The sequence below is a fragment of the Puntigrus tetrazona genome, chromosome 17 (genome assembly GCF_018831695.1).
Source record: "Puntigrus tetrazona isolate hp1 chromosome 17, ASM1883169v1, whole genome shotgun sequence".
Classification (NCBI taxonomy): Eukaryota; Metazoa; Chordata; class Actinopteri; order Cypriniformes; family Cyprinidae; genus Puntigrus; species Puntigrus tetrazona.
Genome location: NC_056715.1, coordinates 8,795,319 through 8,822,037, shown reverse-complemented (window position 1 = coordinate 8,822,037; position 26,719 = coordinate 8,795,319). Strand labels below are relative to the sequence as shown.

The window sequence follows — 26,719 nt, the reverse complement described above, 5'->3', positions numbered from 1 at the left end:
AAGGTTGTTGGTCTGATTAATTCCCATCATTATTTAATTAGTCTCACCATATGTGAGAGATTCTTACATCAATATCCTATGAGCTGTTGGATCCAGGGCTCACAAACATTCTGCCGTTTCCATCCATTCTAGAAATCTCCTGTGTCAGATCCACTTAATCCCATCATTTATTTTCACAGATTTGGCAAAAAATAAGCAAGAATGACCAATGTAATGTGTTACAGTGACATCAGATGTAGAAAAAAATACCCATCAGTTGTGATGGCAACAGATGGCATCTCATTTATATGAGAGAAAGAATAAGAGAGCAGTGGAGGAGAGTGAGGAAGGGCTGTAATTTTCACCCCCAGCTGCAGAAGAGGAGTGAAGGCCACGGGGAAGCAAAGCAGGGTCTTAATTATAGAGAACAGAAGGGTTTTACTCTATTAGTTAGTTCAAGATCTTGCACAGTGACACTAGTATTTAACAGCATCATCTTCTCCTGGAGATTTCAACTTTAATCCGTCTTAATCTGACTGCTACTGAATATCAAATATTTTAATAGGCCACATATGCCAGACACATTTCCATAAGCTGATTTATAATTCTCTAATAGTAACAGGGTTTCGACTTTATCTCGATTGAAAGGAGGGTTAAATTATCATTGTACTTACACCTCATGGCTCAGACTCCCCTTCCCTCCATACTGACCATTACATGGTGAATATTTGCATTTGAGTACTTTTATGGGAGTTAATTAGATGAGAGTCCTTCACAGGTTAAGCCAATCAAAGCAAAGTCAAATCAATTGCAGAATAATAAGCTCATTTTAGATGAAGGAGGAAATCTAGCACTTCTTTAATCATTTCTCAATCAAACATTACTCAGGAAATCATGATGTACTTTTCAGACTAATGAATTACATCAGCTGTGAACACGCTTCAGTCTCTTTCAGCAAATTCCTCCTCGGTCTAAAATAGGTGCTTCATCTGTTGGTTACAACATGACATATGAAATCACCGCTCAAACATTTTCCCCAGTGCTGAGTCTATACCGACAAAGCGGTGAGAGGCAGATTTGGCATCGCTTTAAAAATAAAATGGCTTCGAATCAATCAGATATCCGAGCATAAATAACTGTTTTTTGATCTATGCGCTTCCCTCGGAGCTGTTACCTTAAAATAGTGTTTATCCGTTTCTAAATATAACTACGGCTCACGTTATATGGATACAACAATATCTTTTCTTGTCGTCTGTTTTACCTCTGATCCTTGCTAAGTTTAGCATCTGAATAATGGACTGAGGTAATTGCGCTCACTGCTTGTTTGTCAGATGACTCAACATAAATAGAGAGAGAAAGAGAGAGAGACAAACAGACAGAAATCCACTACGACACTGAATATTTAATGGCATCCCACATAAGGTGTGACAGCAGCATCATAAAACAGGAGATGATCGGTACAGTATCTTAATATTCTTAATATCAGCAGAGTATCTTCGTCTTCTGTTATCCTAATGTTAATCTCATCCTCAAATCAGTATAATGTGACATACAAAATGATGGTCCATTGCTTGGATTTCATGCCAGTTCAGTGCACAGCCTCACTGAACCATCACTCTCTCTCCTTCTACTGTTGAAACAAAAACTGAGAGAAATCTTAAACTCTCAGTGTAAGAGTGTGATGAAACTGCTTTCCGGGTTTTCCATCTGTTCTGTTCGAAGCTCCCCATGAATCATGGAGTCACAAACATTTGTTAAAATGCCTTCAAGGGAAAACACACACACACACACACACACGCACGCGCGCACACCTCTGCCAGTAATGACATTTTACTCTAATCGTTTTCACCAGGGCTGAGAGATGAAACAGGTCGCCATGCTTCTGCTCTAAACACTTCTGGATGAAACTACATCAAAGCAGGGAGCAGAAAACAAGAACATTTTAAGGTAAACGTACAAATATTAAGCGCCACAAGCATATCCAGATGCCAGGAGAGAACATAAAATGCAAAGTCTGATATAGTAGAGTAAAAAGTAAAAGTATCATATCTGTAAATGCAAAAATGCAAGAAAGAGAGCCGCTCATCCACAAATACCTCTACAACACAATCCAATGGCCTCAATGCACAATGCAATTTCAGTGAACAATAAAAACCTAAACACACAACTAGACAACCCAGACACGCAGTTAAAGACGCTGAACACACAATACAACAACCCCAACACACCATAACCTCTAAAGCAGGTGAAGGTCTAGCCTGTGCGCAGATGAGATTACTAAATGAGAAAGACAGGAAGAAGACAGAGCAGATATCACTGGCTCCACCAGAGGGCGATGATCCTGTGGGCTCATTGACCCACAACAGTGCGTGCGTGACACCCAAAATAGTCAAAAAATTTGTGGATTAGATGGGACCTGCACTGATTCCTTTCTCCAATTGTCAAAAATTATTTTGCATAAATGACTGTTTCAGGATATTAACAAAATAATGACTTCACACATGTTGTGAGCAATTTGTTTCACAAAGAGCATGAAATTAAAGAGTTTAGATGTTAAGCTGAACTCGATATGAACCCAAAACAAGACGCCCACACTGTGAGCAGGGTCCTCTACTACCACCGTTAGAGAGACGGAACAGCGGGAAAACTCGGGAATGTGCTAAATGGATTTCCTGAGAAGTTCTCCAGAGCATTAGTACCAATTAAACCGCCCCCTAATGAGGGATTTAAACCTGCATCCCAGCAGGAAAGAGAGCAAGGGAACGGAGGAATGGGGGGCTGGGAGTCATGACTAACACTGTAAAGATTCTTCAGGTAAAGTTCAGAGCTTTCAACAGAAACACTCTGATTCCTAATATGCTAGGAAGTTTTCTTTTTCTCTTTTTTTAGGGAGAGTTAATGTATTTTCAGATTGCCTGCAGATACGTGTGGGCCTGTGATGTCTTATAGATCTGTTGTGAAAATCCTACTCGTCTTCTTTACACTAATTTAATATCTGTATATATGTGCATGTATTGCAATAAAGGTGTATATCTTACCAATATATCTATAAATTTTAGTTTTGATTGTGTCATTCACCATGTTTCACGGGATTGTTTTATGTATTCAGTTAATTAAATTTAAAGCAGTTTTTTTGCTTCGATTCAAAATTCATAATGCTGGTTGATTTGATTCATTACTGAAAATTATGAGAAAAATACTTATGAAACCAAAGCATCTGGAAAAGTGGGCACTATTTCAGTTACATTTTTTATAATGTTCATAATTTACGTTGTCTTCAAGCTGTTAGTTGTCTTCGGTTGCCCAATTTTAACTGTAAAAATCAATCCATGATCTGCTGAACCTAGATGGTTTGCATGTTTGTCTCTTAACTATTTTTATATTTGCATCATCAAAGCCCCTTAATGAAGCATATTATTTCCTGCTTAGTGCATTGAGTCAAGGAGTAAAGAATGATATTTCCTCCTGTCTGGTGAGTATGAGCGATACTCTGACGCACAATGAACCCCTAAGACCGCTCTGCTTGTTCAGGCCATCGCTAATGAGACTGGAGCTAAAAACAGCACGCTGTGTGTCTTCCAGAGGGACATCCTTTCTGTCACACACATATGTTCTTGGCAGAGGCTTATTCACAAACTTGCATCCATGCACATATGCAACAGCTTGGAACCACCTGTGCAGTGCGGGTTGCTTTTAACCCACAGTGCACTCTAGCCTTTAAAAAACAAGCTATAATCAGATACTTAAGATCCCAGAGGAGCGATTTAGTGCATTCGGACTTGATGATACATTTATTTTGTGCATTTGTTATCTAATATGCTTCTAAAAGGCATGGGCTAATATGTAAGAATCCAACAGGCCCCTATAGACTGACTGTAAGATCTTTTGTTTTATTAGGACAGATACGAACAAGACCCACAGCTGGCACATTAATGGCACAGCATGACTGGAAACATTATGTATCCTCGATGCATTTTTCTTCCTGTGAAATATTGTGCCGCTCTCAGGGTGTACAGATAGCACAGAGATTGGATAAGGTGGATTAGGAATGGTTCCTGTTTAGTGATTAGAACTGGAATCTTTGCTGCAGGTAGCCATAACCTATAATCAGGCAAACTTCCAATTGTTATTAACATATGAAAATAATTGAATGCGAATCTATGATACAATGTAAAATAAACACATAAAAAATGAAAAATATATAAAATGCTGAAATGTAATTGTAACTGTGTAAATCATTATTCCTTATCAAATAGCTAAAATCCATCTCAGAAACACATTTCCATCTCCTTTTGCTATTGATTTATCCACCCTTTCTCATAGATGTTTTCCTATTTCTGTTTCTCCCGGTGAAAGTGTCTCAGTTACAACCTTACAATAATTATACTGTGTTCTTCACATGTCACTCCTCCAGATGCATCATTTATCCAAATTAAATGTATCGGTTACGGTTGACGCAGCAGTTATTGGAAAGCTTTATGTAGCCCCGATGCAGGCTGAACTGATACCATATAACAGTGTTAATCAAGTTTGAACTGTTGATCTGGACCGTCTGGCTTAAGAGCAGATGCACTGCGACACTATTTTATGTTGCAGCTTAGCAGCTTAGTTTTAGGTTTTGTATCACTTGACATGCTTGTGAAATTTTTGATTCAGTAAGCCAGTTTGCATTTTAAAACCTGGTTTATAGCACGCATAATTCACAGGAGGATGCCATGTATCCTGGATGCATGAGAGTTTTCTAGAATGTACTTAGACTTGTAAATATTTCAAATGTTTTGCATCTGTTTCATCACTGGTACATAAAGACAGAGTGTAGCATCGAGTACTGCATATGCATGTGTGTACAGTATATGATGGAAGTGAGTGGGTGACTCTGGGCACAATTACATAATGATTATGACTACTGCTTGATTTTTTTTTTTTGTTGCATTTCTGTCTGATTTTTGTTTTTTTAGAACAAAGCACAGCTGTCAGCTCTAATGGAACGACTGACTCACGAAACAGCCTGTGGTTTTTTAGCAGAAAATATATATCAGATGATGAATTGTCATTTTAAATAAACTGCTTAAACAAATGAAACTGACTAAACACATTTCATTGCAGTTGTGTGAATCTGGCTTCATACACATTTATTTATTTATTTTATTCTGTATTAATGTGAGGCCATCTGGTGAAAGTTTAGAGAATGAAATGAAAATCTGCTTTTGATCTCAACATAAAATAGTTTTCTTGACATGTCCAACAGAAGTTAATAAATATACATAATATATGATACATGACCTTAGACTAACAAAACAAAATTTAAAAATGCATACACAAATCGTTACGTTTCTGTAAAAATAAGGAAGTAGTTATTTCATCAAATCATGCATTTGAGAAAATTAGGTTGTAATAAATTTATAAGCTGAGATAACTTTTTGATCTGAAGATCATGCTCCTGTAGGGGTTTGAATATAAACCTGCAGTATGTTCTTATCCCGAATCCAACTTTTCCTATTCCCTCCTTTGCTCTAGAAAAGCAAAAATACCCATTGTGAAATGATGCCAATGTCTCTCACTCTGACACACTGAAAGAGGGCAGATAAATGTGACACTTTCGGTAGGCACTTGATGATGCCACCCAAAGATCAGATCGGCTTCAAGCTTCGTGGCGAGCTTTGATCTTCTGGTGCTGTATGTTGGGTTCGAAACTTGATCACGAACAATAAAAATCTGAAAGCCAGTAATTCATAATAACATGCCAAGAAGATCACCTAGTTTGTTTTCACCCTCTCCGTCTGTCTCTCCTTCTTCCTCAGATGCATGGGTGGAGGCAGATGGCTGAATTCAAGGATGAAAGGAGGTTTAATCATGCAACTGACTACAAAAGGTGTGAGAGTCAAATTTAGACGTATGTGTTTATGAGGCAAGAAAAAAACTGTATCAAGATCAGAAAACTGTCCAATAAATCACAGACCTGTGAAACTAGGACATATAGTATGTTTTCTAAACACTGTCTGGGACTGTTGACGTCTCTTAATATAACACACACCTCCACATCAAACACATATCTGCTAACAACACACTTGGAACGCTTTGAAAGCCAAAGTGTTTATCGTTTCTATTTAGTGCACAAGACAAACCCATCTGAGACTGTTGATATCTCCCAATGTAACACACACCTCCGCATCAAACACATATCAGCTGAACCACACTTGGAACGCTTTGAAAGACAAAGAGAGTTTAGCGTTCTATTTAGAGAAGCAGACTAACCTCTTTGTCCTCGTGTCTAGTGATGCATCATGAGAAACAAATGCATCCCATTTGTGCATGGCAACAATTCTCCTCCAGTGCACAAAGAACATGTTTGCACCGTTTGTGTTTTTAACGTGCCAAGGCCATTCACAGTCAGGGAGATAAAACAGGTTGGATTCAAGCATGCAAGGATTAAATGCAAGGGTTGACAAGTGTGTGAATGTTAGCAAAGGAATCGTTCGCAAAAGGTTGCTGTAATCTGACAGCGTATGGAAACAGATCACTTTTTTATTAGTTAATTAATCTATTTTTATTTACAATGTATAATATCAGTATGAAAGTTTGTGTGTAAATAAAAAAAGTATAAGTAAAATCTAATTATATTTCAATAAAATAAATATTCTAAAAAAAAAAAAAAAAATCTTAATCGGTTTGTTTTCCACCTGCCTTCTCTCAAACCCCCAAAGTTTGTGTAAAAATTGTTAATAATGTTCTGGTTTGAGATTATCCGAAAAACAACTTGTTTATTTTTTTTAACAGTTGAACAGTGTCAATCATACACTGATTTGATGATTGACCTATAAATAGTAAAGAATCTTAGATATTTGCACATAATATTTAAAATTTCTGTTTATTTGCAGGTTTAAATTGGATTTTAAATTAAATATTTCCAATGCGGTCTCTTGGACTTTGGACCCATCTGTATATGCAAACATTAGATTTTCAAACCCATTTAGTCTCCGAACAGAAATATTTTTTTGTAATTTCACAGACCATGAAAAAGTAATCACTATGTATGATGCAAGTCTTTGAAAAAAGAAAAACTGGGTAGAAATGAGGAGAGCATCACGGTCTCTTCATCTGATCAAGGTCATTAATCAGGCACTTCACACATATGAGCAAACACGCATCTGTGTTTCTTATCCGAAGAAACTCTTCCGCTCACGACATCTTGCCTCGTGCCGCCATAAAAGAGACTTTCTGAACTGTTCAAAAATGCAAAATTTATTATTGAAGACTTCTACATTTTTCATACAGAAGGCTCCTAGGAAATTTTTGTGTCTTTTCTTCAGGGCACATTACAACTACTTACGTAGGCCCCTGTGTCACTACTTCCACATTTAAATGCATAAAGCCAGCATTCAGCCCCTGTTTTGTTACTAAGGAAATGGTTTGTATTCTTGGAGCTCCAATTTAAACCCTACAGACTCTGTGCTTCAGGTATGTTTTAATAAAGGTCATTACGGGCGAAAAGCACTCCGTTGGCAACATGAGACCACTTCAGTCACGAGCTACTCACGTCACACCAAAAACAAGTCAGACATAAAACGCTCTGGTCTTAAAACAGCGACTGAAGTAAAGAAAAAAGTGCTTTATTTGTTGTACTCCTCATGTTCAGCCTGACAGAGATTTATTATATTGTACAGTAATTCGGTTTCTCACTACAATCTTTCAAGAGCTGTTCTGACAAGTTCCTACTTATAGCAACGTAACGATTTTGATCAATATATTACAATGTAAACATGTTTCAACATGTAGATTTAGCAGCCTGGAAATGATCTGTGAAACTTCTGAGCAACAGGCTAAATTAGTGTGTCAATGTCACACAAAGGTCAATATTTTTAGTCTGAAACAACGCCACTGTGTCGCTGGACTCTATTAAACAAAATCTCCACAGACATCTAAAAATCCTCTCCGATCTAAAATAGACAGAATCTGCTTTCCAGAGGTGAGGCGTAATAAAGTAGGCCAAGGACTGCCACAGAAAATAGACTGAACACTGAAACTGGCCTGGATCAAATCAGGTCTTTGAGAAAAAATTAAAAAAGGAGGTTAACTAGAATCTTCGAAGTCACGGGCGTCCCTGGAGAGTACTGCGAGGCCCCACGCGCACTGATGAGTGCAGGAGATTCAGTAGTGGAGGTGGAGCGAGATCATCAGTTTCACCTGACGCTAGCTGCCGTGTTTATCAGCGTCTGTATCACAGAAGAGAAACCGTTTGTCTTAACAACAGGAAGTGTGACGTTTTAGTAACTGTTGTATTCAAGGAAGAGCTTGAGACTTGAGAAATCACAAAAAATTCATTACAACCTTTAAAACGTCTGACTGTACAACTTGTCTGAGAGCGTTACCATAAATAATGCAATGTATTACTGTGAATCGCAGAACTACAAAATCAGTATTGTGTCACGTTGGCGACTTTTTTATATATATTAAAGCGTATGCTATTTTATTAAAGAAAAATGCAAAAGGAGTGTTTGGCTCAGAGACATGATCACACATCAGAGGGTTTCAGATGTGGTGTAGAATGTCTCAAAGTGGACCTGCCACCATGTGCTCGCAGTGTTTTCAGGTGTGCAGTGTTTTAATAAATCTCTGTTGGAAAATTAGCTGACTAAATAAAAGGTCGGGATCTTTTTAGATGTTTTTGAAAGTAGTATCTTGTGCTCAAGTATGCCTTTGTTTGATCAACAATCTACACATTAAATATTATAAAATCACATAATAAAATGTTTTAATATGTAGTAAATATTCTATTACAATACATATGTTAGTGTAATTTTAATTTTTTTTTTTACACTGTCTTCAGTGTCACATGATCCTTCCTAAAAGAATTTGGGGAAAAAAATAATGATTTTGTTCTGCTCAATACTTTTGTAAAAATTGTGATAAACTCTAAAATTGATTAATTATATTAATGAAAGAATCAAACGCAATTTCTGTTAAATATGTATATACGTCGTTACACTGTCATTTTAAATATATTCAGTACTTGCCGAGTAAGTTTTAAACGGTAATAAATATTTTACTTTTTAGAGAATATCGCCCCCATGTGGCTGATGTCTAATTAACATTAAAAATGATAGCGATCAATTATATTTTGAATCACTGTGGGACGAAATACATGATATTTAATTCTTTTAAACCATTTATTTCCTGCCTTACGCATAAGCAACAGTCAATAGAATTCCTTTATTTGACAAAAAAAAGCAAACACACAAGTACACAAGTTTCTGTCCCCTAAAAAAAAACTGTGGCTATGCAAGATTGACCTGAATCAAAGTAAACTTGCAGTGTTTACTATGGTTAAAACTATGAATGAAACCCAGCAGTCATGATGAGAGAGCAGCACACACGCATTTTACCTGCATCTGACAGGTACAGGAACATATGTTAGTATGTTCAGTGCATGAGATATTACACTTGATATTACAGCTCTATTCACCCATTAGCATTGATGGTAACAATCTTGTTCATGAATGATATAAAGTCATTTTTACTGTAAACTAACAAAAATTATTTTAGGTAGTCATAGCTTTTAACGACGCTGTGTAGGTAACTATAAAAGCTGGAGTATTTTCACTGCACTGGAGTATTGCGGAAAACGAGAAGAAATCTTTTGGATTCAAAACACCAAACAATCTCTTCTAATGCAACGTGTCAGACCGATGGAAACAGGCTGCAAGCATGTCTAAACAAGAATGTGAAACAAATAAAAAACACATTTTGGGTTTGATTGCCACTTTGGTGAGCAATCGTGGCAAAAAAAAGCAGCGTATGCGTTAAAACAGCTTCTTGTTACACTTTGCAAAAGGAAAAGCGGCATCCTTCATCGTCATATAAAACATGAGGCGTCCTCAAAACCGGCTTACAGTCGCACCCGACCCCAACAACCACATCACACATGCTGTTCAGATTTTACAGAAACATTTACAACCTGCCTGACACAAGCAAAAAAAAAAAAAGTTATTTTCCTCATGTACTTCCAGAAGATAAACCACACGCGTTAAGAATTCAAACTCAGTCTTCTGGCGCAATATACACTTCAAATGTCTGTAGGGTAGAAGAGAACGTTACAGAGCGCTAATTACAAGTGAACACAATCCAAAGTCTTCAGTGCACATGCACACGCACAAAAACCCTTTAAATAGAAGAACGTCTTTTTGTTTAGTCTCTAAATAGAGGCAAAACGCATGTCAGTACTGTAACATCAGATCACGCATTAAAACGGCTTCAAGTATTACAGGGTTTGTATGAGGGAACGTGTAAGGCAAGAGAAACACTTCTACAGCTCCAAACTATACATCTACAAGACGATAAACTGGAACTGGGCTCCTCCGGGACTCTTCTGTGGTTTCATGGCTTGAATAATAGTGTAAAATCGTTGCTCGCTGAAGGATCTGAAAGTTTTATGGTCCTACTGAAATCAACGATACGATGATGGTGAAACAGGAAGCAGTGCTTGGATTTCACAAAATCTAAAATGGAACAACAAACGCTAAGTGATCACTGACCAAAGCTATGCTTATGGATCGTTATGTGCACACACACTACAAACTTGTGTGTGTGTGTGTGTGTGTGTGTGTGTGTGGGCTGACGAGAACTGCTTTTCCTTCCAGACGTATAACAACAGCGCAGCATTGTGGGAGCGCTGAGGAATGCAGATGATGTCCATGTTTAATCAGAGGCTTTATGGGGTTTTTCACGGCAATGGTCCACAGGCATGGGCCTTCCGACCCGGTAGGAAAAAAAAAGATAAGACCTAAGTACATAAAATTCACAGCTAGGTTTTATTCTCTTGGTTTTGTATCTTAATCTCCAACTTTAAACCAAAGAGAAAAGCATTCCATGCGGTTTAGCCTTACATGGAGAGTCTGCTGCGAGGGTTTAGATGATGGATTATTTCCTCATACTGATGTCATCATCCTTCAGAATGAATTTCTTCCTCAATGCTTCAGATATAAGAGAGGCAGAATCCTCCTCCCTCAGTGAGGTGCAGCCACGGTTATATCTAAATAAAGTACACAAAAACACAATATTATTTATTATTTGTATTAGTAATAAACAACAACAACAACAACTAATAATAATAATTATTAGTATATCAAATGTAATACATGCAATACAGTTACTACTACTATTACTAATTATATACACATACACACATAATATATACTAATTGATTTATATTTATAATAATTATTACTATCATATTATTATACCTGTGAATAGTAATAATTTGATTAGTAAATCAATATATCTGATCATTATTAATCAAAAAACTATAACATTATTGAAGAATTATATAATAATATCATATATTAATGTTCCACAACTAATCACTTAATTAGAAGTAATAGCAGTAGTTGCAGTAAATTTAATATTAATGAAACTTCCCCGCTTATATATGCTTTACAATGAATATGGTTTTACAAAACGATTAACTTAAAAAATATCTAAATTATAAACAACAGCACTCACCTGTCCTTGCTCATCTTCATGCGGTTCATATCTTTCAGGATGTCCATGACATCAGCGAAGCTTGTTGATTTTGAAAGTGAAACAGTGTCTTCCTCTGGCTCTCGGAAGTCCATAGTAGGGCGATCAAGATCAAAAGTCGCAGATGCAGTCATTGAAACTGGTGGCATAGGATCGGGCACTAGCTCTGACACTTCCTCCTCCTCTTCCTCTTCCTCCTCCTCTTCCTCTTCTTCCTCCTCTGTGACATCACTGATGACAAATGAGGCTGTGGGAGCTGGCTGGTAAGCAGCAGTCTCAAAATGAGCCATGGAGAAACCCACACTAGTGTCGTCGGGCGACAGCAGGTCAGGGGTTATGGGATTCGAATCTGAAAAAGTTCATCGTTTTTACGAGGGACCACAAGACAAAAAATAAATAAATCAAACTGACTTTAATTCTTTTGCCAAGTCAACTAATACTCATTCATTTGCAACTACATGTCTACTAAATCTCAGAGTAGACTGTTAGAGCAGTAGATTAGTAGGATTAATTTGATATATACTTGCAGTTGTCTAAAGTGGACTATTGAAATAAAGTGTTACCATCTTTCCAATTTAATAATAACTTGTTTTGTAATGACAGGTAATAAATGAGCTTTAGTCAACTACTCAACCCGATTCTGCAGCGACAATCTTGGCGATTTGGGCTCGGAGTCGACTCAGCTCATCTTGTAAAGCTGTAGTGCGGTTTAAAGCGGTTACTCCTGGTTTCCTCAGACCCTCGACTCGCCTGCCTTCTCGTCTGAAGTTTGGCACAGATGAGTTCCTGTGCATAACCAGCAGTGGCGTTGGCCTCCACTCATGTCTCAGGGGACGTGTGTCACTCCTGATAAATAGCAGGACAGCATTGGCATAAATACATTTTCAAATGAAGATCCAACACTTTTTAGTTCTGCTCTGTATCTAATCTATATCTCCATAACCTCATATAAAAAAACGGTCAGATTTAAATTCTAAGGAAACTAAATACAAACACAACAGACCACTTACCTGACTCTGGCATATGTCTCCTCCTCATCATCGGCAATCCAGGCAATATCTGCCAACGTAGGCACCAAAGGACCGTCCATGGAACGCATTGATGGAAGCCCTGGGAGTTCCTGGAGAGCACATACGAGCTATTCTTGACAAAATTTCATTTTTGTTTTTGCTATAGAGAGCTTTGCTGTTGTTCAAAACTTAGCATTACGTTTAATTAAACATTTTTAAGATGCATGTTTTTGTACATGGTCAAGAAAGACCACAAACAGCCAGTTTGCTTTGGAAAAACGTTTGATAACCAAACTGAACACAGTGCATGAAATATATGCGTGTTTGTACAAACTATTTTTTATTTCATTACCTGGAAACAAGCTCTGGGACAGGGTTTAAGAGGCAGTGTCGAGCCGATTCGTCTCACCACGCTACGAGTTGATCCATGTGGTTTATTTTGCCAAATAGGGATTACCTCCTGAAGAGCAAGCAAAAAAAATAAATATTATAAAATATACATAAACATTGACAAAACATGATTAACCTGTCTCTTTAGATGTTTATCTACTTACAGCTTCTGTTTCCATTTTGCTGAGAGTGAAGTGTAAAAAGAACTGCTGCCCTGGACTGTATAGTAGTGTTTTGATATTATTATTATTGCAAGACACTAAACATGTTCATCAGGGATGAGAGTTCCTTTGCCTTGAAATGTGAAAAAGAAAGAAAATTATAAAATATTCTCCTTCATGTGCAAAACCACCGTGAATGCTGGTCAAGAAATAACTCACAGTATAAAAGACTGCAGTTAGTGCTTTCTTTTTTTGTTTTTGCAGCTGCTGCTGCATACTGATTGCACCCTTTATAGTAAATCAAAGTGAATAAAGTAAATAAAATGTAAATAAAAATGCACAGTGTAAACACATGTGTTTACGACGTTCAACCGCTCTATAAAATAATTTATCTATATACGTGATCAAAACTATAAACCCAGAAGTAAATTATCAGATAAAGTAGAGCAATATAATTGTATATACCATTCATTAAATGAACAGACGATCGAGCTACACATGGTAAGGGTAAAATCATAAATACAATAAAACCTAAAAAGTAAACAAGGTAAACAAACCAAAGACGTTCTGTGACCCTCATTCCTTCTTTTAGCATATTAGCTAACAAACGACCTTATAAAGTGTAGCTGCTAATTATGGATTCAGAAGAAACATAAGACATACCGTGTGTGGTCAGATTATATCAGTTACTTTTTTGGCACTAGTGCAGATTGCTCTGGTTTACTGTTGTGTTGTGAATCGTCCGGGCTTCCTTTCTCCCTGCTCCGTTAGCTCCCTAGCTCACTAGCTCTTAGCTCAGCGCGCCCCCGGCTGATTTGCAAGCAGTGCATGAGTCGGAAGTGCGTGTGATAACATCGTCCCGTGATTGGTCGGAATTCTGCATTCATTACCTCCCAGTCCAATAGAATTTGGTATTTACCGGAGAATTTAAATGCAAAATAAAAGTCACCTTGCACACAAAGTTAAAATATACCGCTTTAAAACGAATGTGTTTATATTAATAAAAAATATTCAAGATTGTTTTAGATTTCATGCTTTTCAATTATAAGACGGACGAGTCTGGTTTATGTATTTATAATTTTTTATATAAATATAGAAAAATATAATAAAACAAAAGTCACCCTGCAGATAAAGTTGATATACCTGCTTAGCCATACTACCCTGAAACAAATGCAACGTTAGATATAAAAATCTAAATGTATAGAGTGAGAGCTTTTCAGTCAGTGCATTCTACAACGAAATTTCGACTGTAATTGGGAATTTAAGAGAAAGTTGGAGTTTAATCGTGCGGTCCTGTTACGTTATCTAATGACTGGTGACAGATTCACTGCAGCGGCATCAAAACACATGACAGAGCATCATGCGGAGCGTCCCGATCAGCTTGTCGTTATATGGGATCATTAAAGACCGAGGTAAGACAAATGCATATATTTAATGATTTATTTCAGATCTTTATAACTCAAGTTTATTGACAAGTTTGGAGGAGGACGCAAACGCTACCCCAGTAAGAGGTCCATCGTTAGGATTACTGCTGAAGAATTTTAATCAGGACGGATAACAATGATCTATCAATGATTCAGTAACGTGGCAGTAGTAGTGACATCGGATATAAAAGTGTTTATTATTAATGTATATATCTGTTAATGTGGCTGCTAGACACAGAAGTGCGACATTGTGATGCAGCAATATGCGGGCCCAAAAACAACAACAATCCACATCCTCATATGTGCTGTTTTGGGCCCGATTGCTCCTGCATTAAATGACTGACGCTGCTTTAAGCGTCTGTTTTTAGAATTTTTTTTTTTTTATCTTGGATGAACCACAAATATTCTGCATCTGGTATTGCCTGTTATATTGGGCTCAAGTGGGCCAGTTTACATAATTATGCCTAGCTGAGCCTTTTGGAAGACTGTTTATTTTCTGAATATTTAATGTCTGTATTTGGATATAAAGAGAAAATGTCTTTCAGTTAACATGGCATGGCATTTTTTTTACATTTTACAAAAATTTCAGATGCATATATATTATTTAAATATAAAAATATATCCTAAGTAAATAAGGTGGAGTAAAGCAAATATCAGTTTCCTTCTCCTTCTTATATTGCAGGTTTTCTGTAGAGTGAAGAGAATGCTGATGAGGATGTTGAGAAGGAGGAGGAAGATTTGCAAATGCCAACACAGCAGTGGGCAATCGTTCCATCACTGATTCTTGCAGTAGAAAGGTAAACATTTTTGACTGGCCATTTTTCAGTCTCAGCAGTCAAACCTCATGGACCACAGAGCTCAGAGAGACAAAAGCAGGGCCAGCTACTTTGGAAATGTTAAGAACAGGTAAGGTTTGGCTGAGTTTGAAGGAATAGCTGAAAAAAGGCGTTGTCGATGTGTCGATCAAGCTCATGAAGAAACTTGTGTCGTGATTTTTCTTTAGATTGGGATCAAAGTTGCCGGCTGGAATTTCGCAGCCTCCAGGCTTCATTACGGCTCAGTGTTCCATTGGTGCTCCGGGTGCAATGGGGAAGGGTGTTGGGCAGGAGTACGTCAAAGGACATCACCAAATCCGGAACCCCAAACTGAGACAGTACTATCTAAAGGGTATAACCATTTACGGCGATTGACGCTTAACTGATTTGTAACCGTACATTTATCAGTAATGTTGATTTCAAAGTGACTTTTTTTGATTATAGCAAACAGAGTTAGGATTAAGGAGTAAGGATTTGCACTGCTGTTTAGAGTTTTGGGGTTTGTTTTCAAAGAAATTGGCACTTATATTCAGTAAAGACATTTGTAAGGTTACAAAATAATTCAGTTTAATAAAAATATTATGTTCAATGAAAATAAGTATCACAGATTCCACAAAAATATTAAGCAACACAAATATGTTAACATTAATAATATTATGAACATATTAGCCTCATGTGACACTGAAGATGTGAGTAATGGCTGCTGAAAATGAACTTTTTTTTTTCAGAAACATTTTAAAAAATCTTAAATGACCCTAAACTTTGAAATAGCAGTCTACATTTAAGCCAGCTTGTGTATTAACACACACAGTAAAAATACCAATTTCTATTTTTAAATGATCAGTATTCTGAATAACTGTTACTATCACACACGTTTTAAAATTTGATACTGCATCCTTGTGTCTTTAGAAGAAACAGCTGAAGAAACAAACTGAGAAACATCTGCTTCCACTCGGGTTGATGCAGCTTGTGTTTTTGCATTTTATCTTTATAGAAGCTGCTTTTCCTGCTAAAGATCCAACAACGAATATTTTGGAGTCATGCAGGAACAATGAACATGGAGTGAGTAAAGTTTAAAGCTTATTCTCACACTGCATTGCTTTCATAATCTTGTTGATAAATGATAGAAGTATCCATAAATATAACAGCCAACATTGTGTCATGCATTACTGTCGCCTACTGATAACTTTAGAACAAAGGTTACTGAAACACCCCACGTTATCTAGTCAAGCTGTGAAATACCTCTAGAAACTGAATGGATATTTCAAGGAGAAAATGGAAACTTTACAACAAACATATTAGGAAAATGACAACCCCAAAGAATCTGGTAACTAAAATTTCTAAAATTATTAATTAATTAAACTAGTCTAAATCTGATGACCTCGTAAAATCTCTTCTCTTCTCTTCTCTTCTCTTCTCTTCTCTTCTCTTCTCTTCTCTTCTCTTCTCTTCTCTTCTCTAGTTTCCTATGTGCAAGATGAAATGTCGTTTGAATATCATTCCAGAGACGCAGTGTTTGAAAATACGGTTTAGTGTGTCCATGGTTATTGAAGCTCCACCAGATGATATTTTCTAAGCAACATTTCTAAGATTTTAAATTAAACTTTTTTGCCATTTGTAAACAAACTGCCTTGTATTATGCAAATCATTAGTTACCAGTTTAAACCGACTGCCTTGTCGGTTTAAACAGTTTCAAGTCTAGAAATCATTGTCAAAGTTTTGAAAGTTGTGCTGTAGGTTTAAAGTTAAAAATTTAAAGTTAGAATTATGCAAATCATTAGTTACCAGTACAAGAACAATAGACGTTTGTGTGGATTTGTGCTTTGCATGTTATCACCAATATTTTGCATGCCTGGAGATAGTTGTCTTTAGCAAAGCAACGACAAAAAATTTGAGTTTGCATGATCATATATTACACTGAGTTCATTGATTTGTGTAACAAATAGCAAACAGAACTCCACTTTTGAGTTTATGGAAAAAATAAAACCAGAAATAAAGGTCAGAATTGGTTTTATTTATGTTGTTCCTTTTTGTTTTTTCTTATGCATATAAAGCATATTTACTAGATTTAAAGGTTTCAAAGGTTTTATTTATTTATTAAGTCTCTTATTCTCACCACGGTTGCGATTGTTTGATCAAGTTAATATTATTAAATACTATTTTACAGTATTATTACAGTATTATTGTGTTATTATATTACAGCATTACTGTTTTTTTAATTTTAATACATTTAAAAATGTATTTTATTCTAATAAAGCAGAACTTTCAGCAGCCATTACTACAGTCTTGAGTGCCACATGATCCTTCAGATCTTTCTAATATGCTCTAAGTTTAGTAACTCTCCCCCACTCAACCTCACAGGTCCATAGGCTGTCTTTACTGTTCATGTTTTTTCAAAGAAAGTCACGGTTAAGACCATATTCATTTTGTGCTGTATATGTGAAATCTAACAGGACACTTCTAATATTTACTTAAATACACAAGAAGACAATAATCTAGGAAAATAGTCTATGACAGGAACTGTCAGTGTCCTATGATTCCATTTGCATAAATTCTACATCTGTGTGATTGGCTCATAGTTTCTGGCTGCTGTGACTCTGTCCAGTCATCTGGTGTCACAGGGCTATGAATAGGGAAATGAGGGGGTGTACAGGAGTGCTCATGGAAGGGAAGTGAAACCGTTGTCACTGTGATCATGTCTTTTCTTATGAACCACCTCAAACAGTTATCCAAGAACAAAGCTTCAACTTCTACGGAGACGGCTTCTGACCTGCTTTCTAGACAAGAGCACTTCCTTGATCCTGCGCTCAGTGTTGGTGTTGTGGGAACAGCGACTCTCGTGTCCCCTTCCACAGATGCAGAATATGACAAGCTGACAGTAAGTCTAAAAGTGTTAAGAAACTGTAAGTATTAATGCATGAGGGTGTAACTATAGCGAACAACACTGTAAATCTCAATATAGCACGTCCGTACATTTTAAGCTCTCGTGATGCCATTGTGTAGTGGTTCACAATGGCTTTTTTCTGCTGCTTTGTGTGATGTTTATTCATCTCTCTTAGGATGTGGAGGCGGTTCCTTTACCTGATGGAAATGTATGTCTGTTGGCTCTCCCATCTGAATGCTCTCATGGGGAGGGGCCAGCTGGTTTGTCTTGCCTCAAACTATTCTCTCGTTACATTACAGACAGAAAGGTGAAAATGTTGTGTTTATGTTATGCGCTTCTGTTTTCGTAGTACATTTCTTAAAATACAACATACTCGGCTTCTAACTCTCCATTCTGTTTGTCTCACTAGGGTGTGGTCTCTGGAATATTGCTGGTGACGTCCAATAAGATCTTCTTTGACCCTCAGAAGTCTCAACCACTTGTTCAGGAGAATGGCTGTGAAGAATACGTATTCTCCTGCTCTGTGGATGATCTTACCTCAGTGTCCTTCTACACGGATATCTCTCACATTCACTTTAACAAGACATACAGGTGCTTCCTGCTTTACTGCTTGGATGTGGTTTCCAATTAAATAATTGGCTTACTGCCATTTTATTAAAGGGTTACTCCACCCCACAATTAAAACATTGTCATTAATCACTTACCCCATATTGTTCCAAACTTATAAATGCTTTGTTTGTCTAAGAAACACAATTTAAGATATATTGGAAGAAAACCGGGAGGCTTGTGACTGTACCATTGACTGGCAAGTAATAAACACTGTCCAGAAAAGTATAAAAGACCTTGTCAGAATAGTCCATCTGCCATCAGTGGTTCAACCGTAACATTATAGAGCTACTATTTGTACAAAAAAAAATCTTTATTCATCAATTTGGCGTTGTCAGGATCAGCTCAGTTTCAACAGGATATTTGTAATCAAATTGACAATAATCGCTAGACATTTAGAGTCCCTAACCAGAGGCAACAGTGTGTATGTGTATGTCTGATTCCTGTAATCTGTTTTTGGAGCTCATCGAGGTGTTCTGGTCTCCGTTGACGTCATCTCTTGGTGCTGATCCAACATCTGATCTGGATACAGACTGAGAAACAGAATAAGAAAGAAACAGACTAAGATTAGAGTAGATGCCATTCTTTTTACATAGTAACAAGTACATCATGTCTTATGGGGAGTGTTCCCGTTTCTGGCTGATCTAATTAATTAATTAATTAATTTGAACAATCCTTAAACGGATTTGATTAATAGATGTGTATTAGTGTGCTATGTGTAAGCCAGGTTAAAGAGATGTGTTTTTAATCTAGACTTAAAGTGACACTGTGTGTCTGGCTCCCAAACAGTGATAGGTAGAGTGTTCCAGAGTTTGGGTGCTAAATAAGAGAGGGATCTGCCGCCCGCAGTTGATTTTGACATTCTAGGTATCATCAAATGGTTTCTGAAAATGCAGCATGCGTAAAAAGACCATAATGTGATAACAGCCCGCTCAGGTACTGAGGGGCTAAGCTATTCAGGGCTTTATAAGTAATTAACAGGATTTTAAAATCTATAATATGCTTGATAGGGAGCCAGTGCAGTGTTGACAAAGCCGGGTTAATATGGTCATACTGGTTCTAGTAAGGACTGCATTTTGGACCAGCTGCAGTTTGTTTAATAAGCATGCAAAACAACCTCCCACTAAAGCCTTACAATAGTCTAACCATATTAATTAGTCTATTAATTAATATTTCTGCATTTGTCATTGAGAGCATAGGTTGCGATTTAGATGTTTTTGAGAGTTTTAGCTATACTAGAAACATGGCTTTTAAAGAAAAGAATTCTATCAAACAGCACACATAGGTTCTTAATTAATGAAGAATAATTGACAGAACAGCCATTAATTGTTAGACAGTGTTCTAGATTATTACATGCAGGGTTTTTAGGTCAGATAATGAACACCTCTGTTTTGTCAGAATTTAGCAGTAAGTTTTTTATTACATCCAGTTTTTTATATTGATTATTCTTTCTGTTAGTTTCTCAATTTGGTGTGTTTCATAGGGCTGTGACGAAATAGAGCTGAATCGTCAGCATAGTAGTGAAAGCTACCACCATGTCTACTGATAATATCTCCAAAGGGTAACATGTAGTGAGTTCACACTAAATTTCCTCAGGGGGATCTATAGTGCACTATATGATGCGATTCTGTAGCTGGTGGTTGCATGCTTACAAATTTTTTCTAAAATTATGTTTATGATTATGTTATGTTTGTTTCTTATAAAAGAGACAAAAATGAATCAGATCTAGCAGATTTTAATGCTTTTCTGTATTGGTTATTATTGGTTTGGAACAACACAGGCATGAGTGATTAATGACAAAAACTTAATTTTGGGGTGGATATATATATATAGAACCCCCCCAGGTTACATTTTAAAATTCCACACCTTGATTGTTTTTTGCCTTGCCCACAGACATTGATCTTATTCATTTTTTTTCAGATGTAACAGATGTAAATCATCAAAGATCAAAGAAGAGCACAAGAAAACCCATCAGTCAGCGTTAGACGCCGTTCTTGCTCCCAAGTCCTCTGTTTCACATGATCCTAACGCTACTCTGGCTGCAAATGCTGAGGAAGAGGAGGAGGAAGGTGGAGAGGCAGGGGATATGGCCGAAACAGAGAGACAGCTGACTTTACAGTCTGGAGGAATGTTAACCACGGCTGCAACTTTCTGTTGTGGAGGACCAGACAGCATTCAGAGAGGAAGCAAAGAATATGAACACACAGACAAAACAGAACAGCAATCATATTTGGAAAGACAATTATTAGGTAATCCTTTTATTCAAGAACTTTGACATTTAACTTCTGCTAAGTACAAATAAAAAGGATTATCTCTTTTCATCACTTTATTTAGTTATAACTCTTTTTACTCATCAGGTACTTGTGCTGCTACATCTAGTAGTGGTGTAAACAGATCTCTGATGTTTGTGAGAATTCGACAGAAGCTTCAGCATTCGAAGAAAAAGGCTTTCTCTAAACCTAAAATCCCCTCTAGAGATGCCTGGTTCACCATGCAGCAGGAAAGGTGCTTAAGCCTTACCTAAACTACTCAGACTGGCTGATGATATGAACAGCAAGAAAAAGCAGAAATGGTAATATCATAAAGCACAAGCTGCTTCATCTCACTTTCTTGTTTCTTCTTTTTTCTGTCTGGTATTTTGTGCTGCAGGTCGGACGAGCTTTATGCGTACCTGAGCCAGCATCGGCCAGACCTGTGCATTCTGGGGCAAGGAGAAGAGGACGAAGCAGATGAAGAGGATTTTGTGCTTCTGGATGACGAGGAGCAGGAGGAAAAGGAGGGGTCTTCACGAGATATCCAGGCTGGGGAGGACTGGGAGGTCAGTCATTTACTGAATGTATGGATGGAACGAACAACTCATACTTTGCAAATTTGCAGATGATGTGTAAACATCATAATTCATTTGTTGAGCTCTTGAGGTAATTGCTCAACCATATTCATGGACCTGTAGAGTTGTTTCTATGACAAAGAAGTCACAAAAAAACAATAATCTAATTGTATTTTTTTTTTTTTTTTTTTAACTTTTAAAAATTGCAGTAATATTAGTTTGCTATATTTTAGATTACAATAAATGTAGCCCATGTGAGCTCAAGAGACTTAAAGAATACAAAAAAAAAAAAAAATTACAACTCTTTTAAGTTTTTGTAGTTTAAGTCTTTATGTAGGCAAGTCAAGTTTAGCTTTGATTATTAACCAGACATCTTGAGTTAGCTTTTGCATGCTAAACATAATTTCATTTTCACTAATGTTAGTGAGAAATAATAATATGATATGAATAAAGATTAAACATTCTTCCTACACAGCTCTATTTTTTCCATACAGACTCGAAAATATACAACATGCATTCAATGGTAAAAGTTTTTTACTAGACACCAGTGTGTTCATAATTAGGATAATACATTAAAATAGCACGATAGGACACACCCATTTTTAATATCAAAAATAGCTGGACGTGGATGAGACCGGAAGCTAAACCCATAAAATGTACAAATGGCGGCGTCCATTTTATTCTGCAGCGCCAGCAGCCGGGCGCGTCAAGCACTGCATCACTGTCAACACTTGCGTCCGCGCGCAGCAGTGACGTCAGCGCGGTACAGCGCGCGCTCGTACATATCGTCGTTTCGCAAATTCATTAAAAATGAATAACTTTGAGAGAATATTAGCGGAGCAAGTGCGTCGACACAGGCACCTCTATGATCCGAATATGCGCCATCACAGTGACCTTCCGTTGATTCAAAAAGCGTGGAACGATGTCGCTGCCGCCACGGGAAAAGACGAGGCTGAGTGCCGGAAAGTGTGGAAGAACTTAAGAGACAAGTTTGTGCGGATCAAGAAGAGGGTGCGCGCGAGAAGCAGCGATCCAAGTTCATACAAGATCATGGCTGAGCTGGCATGGTTAACCCAATTTGTTAAACATCGGGAAAAAGGCACAATTGTGAAGGTAAGAAACAAAAATGTGGTTTTAGGATGATAGTTGACGTACCTAGCTGGTCTTTTGCTTCCTTGCGTACTGATTAATAAGTGTTATTATTTCTCCATATGTTTGGCATTAGTTGTTAAATACGTGCCGTGTTCAAACAATAGAGATAAACATGAAAACAGAAGAGATTCCCATTAGCATCATTTATGGATAGTTACGTTTAAGTCTACTCTTCATTTCTTTAACATTTACCTATCTACCTATATTATTTTTCAATCCTATGTAGGTCGCAATATGAAAGATGATATCAGTTAGGTATATATACAACTTGTCCCTTTTGTACCTGAATGTAATTAGTGTTTTGTTTGTTTGGTTTTACTCAAGGATGTGTGTAAAGTGGTCTCCATTGAGGAACTACTGAAGTCAAACAGCTTCTCAGTCTCTCCAGCATCAGGAACATCAGAGACTGTGATTTCTGGTAGCCCTCTACCTCCGTCCCTCAGGCCATCGTCATCTTCTCTTCCACCCACCCCATCCGCTCCCCTTCAGCCCTGTCCATCACCTAAACGCAGCCCCTCACCCTGTTCAATTTCAGCTTTCCCTGCCCCAAGCATTTCACCCTGTTCTAATGCATCCCCATCTTCTACCAGCTTAATGCCTAAGAGAAAGTGCACCACTGAAGATGCCTTGCTGAAGATCCTGGAGCAGCTGGACTGGGAGAGGGAGAGGGCTATGCAGCGGGACAATGAGGATTACAGATTCGCTGTTGTCATTGCTGACATGTTGGCAAAAATTGAACCTCAGGTGAAGTCTGAGGTTAAGTTCAAGATCTATCAAATGCTGTATGAGGCTGGGCAAACAGAACAAACGTAACATTTTTACTGCAACTGAAGCACTGAATTGTTTATATGAAAGAATATTTTCATAAATGTTTGGTTTTTCAAATATTCATGCACTTTTTTGTGTATTTATGCAAATATGTAAATAAGACTTTTAAAGGATATTTGGTGTTTTATTTGTACATTTTAAACAAGTATTTCTATATTTTTTTGCATAATGAATAAAAACATTGAACTGGGTTTTTGTTATTTAATATGCATGTACTTGTAAAACCTTTTATTGTTTAAATATACTTCTTTTTTTTTTTTTTTTTTGCTATTTAGTTGAAGGTGTGAAGAAACGGTGAACTCGCAGGTCAAAGAGTTTTGAATATGTAGATTTTAAATTGTATAATTTGGTTTAAACCGATCCTATATCAAACAAACAGCTCGTCAGTATGAATTCACAGTTGTTTATACAATTGCATTCATTCTTGGGTTTAAAGTCCAATACCACTGAGGATTATTAAGCCAGCAAATTTATTGGATGTGCTGTTGTTGTTGTTGTTTATTTTACACATGGCAGTGTTGAAAATGTGTATAAAGGTCGTCTTTATAAAAGCAGCACATTTTTGGTGAGGATCAGTAAGTTTCTGTAAATGTAATATATTCCCAATGCTGGATTTTCAGCAGATATGACTCCAGTCTTCTGTGTCACATCATCTTTAGAAAATCAATCTAATATGCTGATTTGGTGCTCAAGCAGCATTAATTAATTAATAATGTTTTATTTTATTTATTTTGATGAACATGAAATTTAAAATACATTTAATGCATCATTATGAAATAAAGGTTTTCATTCAATTAAAAAGATACCAAGACTTATTGATCCCAGACTTTTAAACAGTAATGCCTAAGTTGGTCATACACATGTTGATCCTGTACAGATGGTGTCAGTGGAGGAGAGTGCGCCGAAAGCTTCTGTCTCTACTGAACCGGAAGGTTTGACTCACATTCTGAACCAGAGTGTCATCCTGGATGCCCAACAAGTTAGAGAGGTCAGTACGCACTAACATACACGAACGCTCGGGCTGCTTTGCAAAATAACTTATCTTGAATTGGTTCCAGAAGCCCAAATTGTTTTCTCTCAGATCTCAAAAGAGCTGCCTCCTCGTACAATCGGACACACGTGGCAGCTGTCCTACAGCACGGACAAACACGGGGCCAGTCTCAAGACTCTTTACAGGAAACTCGGCACCACCGACTCGCCAGTGCTTATTCTCATCAAGGACCACAACCAGCAGGTCATACATTTTTTCACATCTCTAATCAGAAAGGACATCTAAAGGTCAATGATGACCCAAGACAGACGGTTTACCTTTGTGAGTATTTTTTACTACTTCTCAGGTTTTTGGGAGTTTTCTCTCACATCCTCTGCATCCTAGTGAAGCATTTTATGGCACTGGAGAGACCTTCCTGTTCCTGTCTCATCCACGCTTTAAGGTAAATTCATATTTATTGTCATTGATGGAAACAGGTTTACACTAGCCATATCTTTTAAACACTTCCTACTTATAATTTGTTTTCTTCAAGTGTTTCCGTTGGACTGGAGAAAACTCTTTTTTTATCAAAGGAGATTTGGACTCTTTTGCCATTGGAGGAGGAAGGTACATATTAGGACAAAATGTTAAATATTTCTTACTATTAATTTTAAGACTTATAAACTGAATTTGTTTCTTTTCATCCCAGTGGTCACTTTGGTTTGTGGGTGGACGAGAGGTTATTCTTGGGCAGAAGCAGCCCCTGTTTCACCTTTAATAACTGCAGCCTGTCTGAGACCAATGACTTCACGATTCTGGAGTTGGAGGCCTGGACGTTTGGCTGAAAAAACAAGCATGGAAAATAATCTAAAACATCATGATTAGTGGAAATATGGCCATTAACAGATAAACTAATTCTCCAGTTGAGTGAAATCTGTAAATCAAAAGAAAGAGACACTGCAAACTGTGAATGCTGAATAATCTGCCTAAACTGGACGTAGAGGAAATGAAAGCTCACCTAACATCTTCACCATCATGATGAAAAAAAAAAACAAACCTGTTTCGTCTTGTGATTAAGATGCATTTGGGTCCAGTTCATTATTTGAATGTGTGCACTTCTTCATACAAGAATTAATATTTTTTAGGTGAATTCTGGGACAGAATGGAGAACTGTCCAATAACATTTTCTGAGCGGTTTGTGTTTGTACTGGTGAGGTTGATGGTGCATTGTTACAGCTTGACTATTATTGTGATGAGGAACGTTTTTATCGGTGTTAATTTAGGATTCAGCAAAAATAAGCAACGCCCTGACTAAATAGCACTAATTAAAGCCTCATCTGCTGTTAGTAAGCACAGCCTCCGCTATAAACACTGGTTCAGGCATTAGTTTAAACCCACAGCTGTACTTTTACAAAAGGTTTCTCATCACTCAAGCCAAAAAAAAAACCTGAAATGACTTTGGGTTGAATACCACACACAAAACCTAGGAGTTGCGTATTTTAAGTCTTGAGAGAGGCTTTTGGTCTAACAAACATTTCTTAGACATCCACACAAAAATCTTAGGTACTCTTGTGGATGTGTTCCTACCCTGTAGGAAAACCTTCTTTCTGTAAATAATTCTTACATTGGTAATAACATCAGTTCACGAAGTTATCTGTACAAAAAAAAAATCATTCTAAAAATGTCAAAAATAAGTCTGACAAAACAATGCAATATTTATACATGTGAAAATGCAGTCACTCAATACTTAAAGTGTTCATTAACTCATTACCTAATAAAACATCAGATTAACAACAACACTGTTTTATTTATATATTATATTTGATGTCAGTAGAGAATTACATGTACACAAAACTGCAGTTATAAAGGATGTTGTTTCATGCTCTACTATTCAAAAGTTTGGGATCGGTACAAAATTGTACTTTTTATTCAGCAAGCATCTGAATACAAGTGTCTACAAAAAATATTAAGCTGCATGACCATTTTCAACATTGATTCTTAAACAGTTTAGAATGATTTTCATGTGACACTGACTTTGCATGGTAAAACCAAAACAAGATATGTTTAGTTTATAATACTACTGTATTTTGAATCAAATTAATTGTCAGCATGAGAGACTTAATTTAAAAAAAAAAAAAAAACATTTATACAAATCT

The 26,719-nt window shown here is 37.0% G+C and overlaps 3 protein-coding genes across 7 annotated transcripts; 2 read left to right on the top strand and 1 right to left on the bottom strand.

The window, feature by feature from the left end:
- Positions 1 to 9,122: 9,122 nt before the first annotated feature.
- On the bottom strand, positions 9,123 to 13,879 carry mtfr1l (mitochondrial fission regulator 1-like). 3 transcript variants are annotated; one of them, XM_043263478.1, is made up of 8 exons: positions 13,721 to 13,879; positions 13,061 to 13,190; positions 12,859 to 12,966; positions 12,507 to 12,616; positions 12,131 to 12,342; positions 11,479 to 11,845; positions 10,863 to 11,008; positions 9,123 to 10,759 (listed from the first exon to the last, which is right to left on the bottom strand). In XM_043263478.1, the coding sequence occupies exons 2-7, from the start codon at positions 13,073 to 13,075 to the stop codon at positions 10,897 to 10,899; spliced, it is 924 nt and encodes a 307-aa protein (XP_043119413.1). In that variant the 5' UTR covers positions 13,076 to 13,190; positions 13,721 to 13,879; the 3' UTR covers positions 9,123 to 10,759; positions 10,863 to 10,896. The 3 variants fall into 3 exon arrangements, with proteins under 3 accessions (XP_043119413.1, XP_043119412.1, XP_043119411.1); XM_043263477.1 differs by having other exon boundaries at positions 9,123 to 10,726; XM_043263476.1 differs by having other exon boundaries at positions 9,123 to 11,008.
- A 292-nt stretch (positions 13,880 to 14,171) lies between these two features.
- On the top strand, positions 14,172 to 26,360 carry si:ch211-15d5.11 (oxidation resistance protein 1). Of its 3 annotated transcripts, none has more exons than XM_043263325.1 (15): positions 14,172 to 14,469; positions 15,164 to 15,278; positions 15,485 to 15,648; positions 16,291 to 16,358; positions 18,022 to 18,174; positions 18,356 to 18,487; positions 18,590 to 18,771; positions 20,707 to 21,035; positions 21,144 to 21,291; positions 21,436 to 21,604; positions 24,471 to 24,581; positions 24,675 to 24,827; positions 24,931 to 25,026; positions 25,117 to 25,190; positions 25,273 to 26,360. In XM_043263325.1, the coding sequence occupies exons 2-15, from the start codon at positions 15,226 to 15,228 to the stop codon at positions 25,406 to 25,408; spliced, it is 1,968 nt and encodes a 655-aa protein (XP_043119260.1). In that variant the 5' UTR covers positions 14,172 to 14,469; positions 15,164 to 15,225; the 3' UTR covers positions 25,409 to 26,360. The 3 variants fall into 3 exon arrangements, with proteins under 3 accessions (XP_043119260.1, XP_043119259.1, XP_043119261.1); XM_043263324.1 differs by having other exon boundaries at positions 14,173 to 14,469; positions 15,164 to 15,387; XM_043263326.1 differs by lacking the exons at positions 14,172 to 14,469; positions 15,164 to 15,278; positions 15,485 to 15,648 and adding an exon at positions 16,545 to 16,623 and having other exon boundaries at positions 16,301 to 16,358.
- On the top strand, positions 21,611 to 23,783 carry LOC122362070. Its single transcript, XM_043263329.1, has 2 exons — positions 21,611 to 22,726; positions 23,090 to 23,783. Exons 1-2 carry the CDS (start codon positions 22,424 to 22,426, stop codon positions 23,576 to 23,578), a joined length of 792 nt encoding a protein of 263 aa, XP_043119264.1. The 5' UTR covers positions 21,611 to 22,423; the 3' UTR covers positions 23,579 to 23,783.
- Positions 26,361 to 26,719: the final 359 nt, after the last annotated feature.

Excerpts from the sequence above, each read along its gene's own strand:
- mtfr1l (XM_043263476.1), bottom strand. Across the intron at positions 12,617-12,858 it reads GTCCCAGAGCTTGTTTCCAG|GAACTCCCAGGGCTTCCATC; the intron begins GTAATGAAATAA and ends TGTGCTCTCCAG. Across the intron at positions 12,343-12,506 it reads GAGACATATGCCAGAGTCAG|GAGTGACACACGTCCCCTGA; the intron begins GTAAGTGGTCTG and ends GCTATTTATCAG.
- si:ch211-15d5.11 (XM_043263324.1), top strand. The coding sequence starts at position 15,326 with ATGGACCACAGAGCTCAGAGAGACAAAAGCAGGGCCAGCTACTTTGGA. Across the intron at positions 16,359-18,021 it reads GCAGGAACAATGAACATGGA|TTATCCAAGAACAAAGCTTC; the intron begins GTGAGTAAAGTT and ends CACCTCAAACAG. Across the intron at positions 21,292-21,435 it reads TTCACCATGCAGCAGGAAAG|GTCGGACGAGCTTTATGCGT; the intron begins GTGCTTAAGCCT and ends TTTGTGCTGCAG.
- LOC122362070 (XM_043263329.1), top strand. The coding sequence starts at position 22,424 with ATGAATAACTTTGAGAGAATATTAGCGGAGCAAGTGCGTCGACACAGG. Across the intron at positions 22,727-23,089 it reads AAAAAGGCACAATTGTGAAG|GATGTGTGTAAAGTGGTCTC; the intron begins GTAAGAAACAAA and ends GTTTTACTCAAG.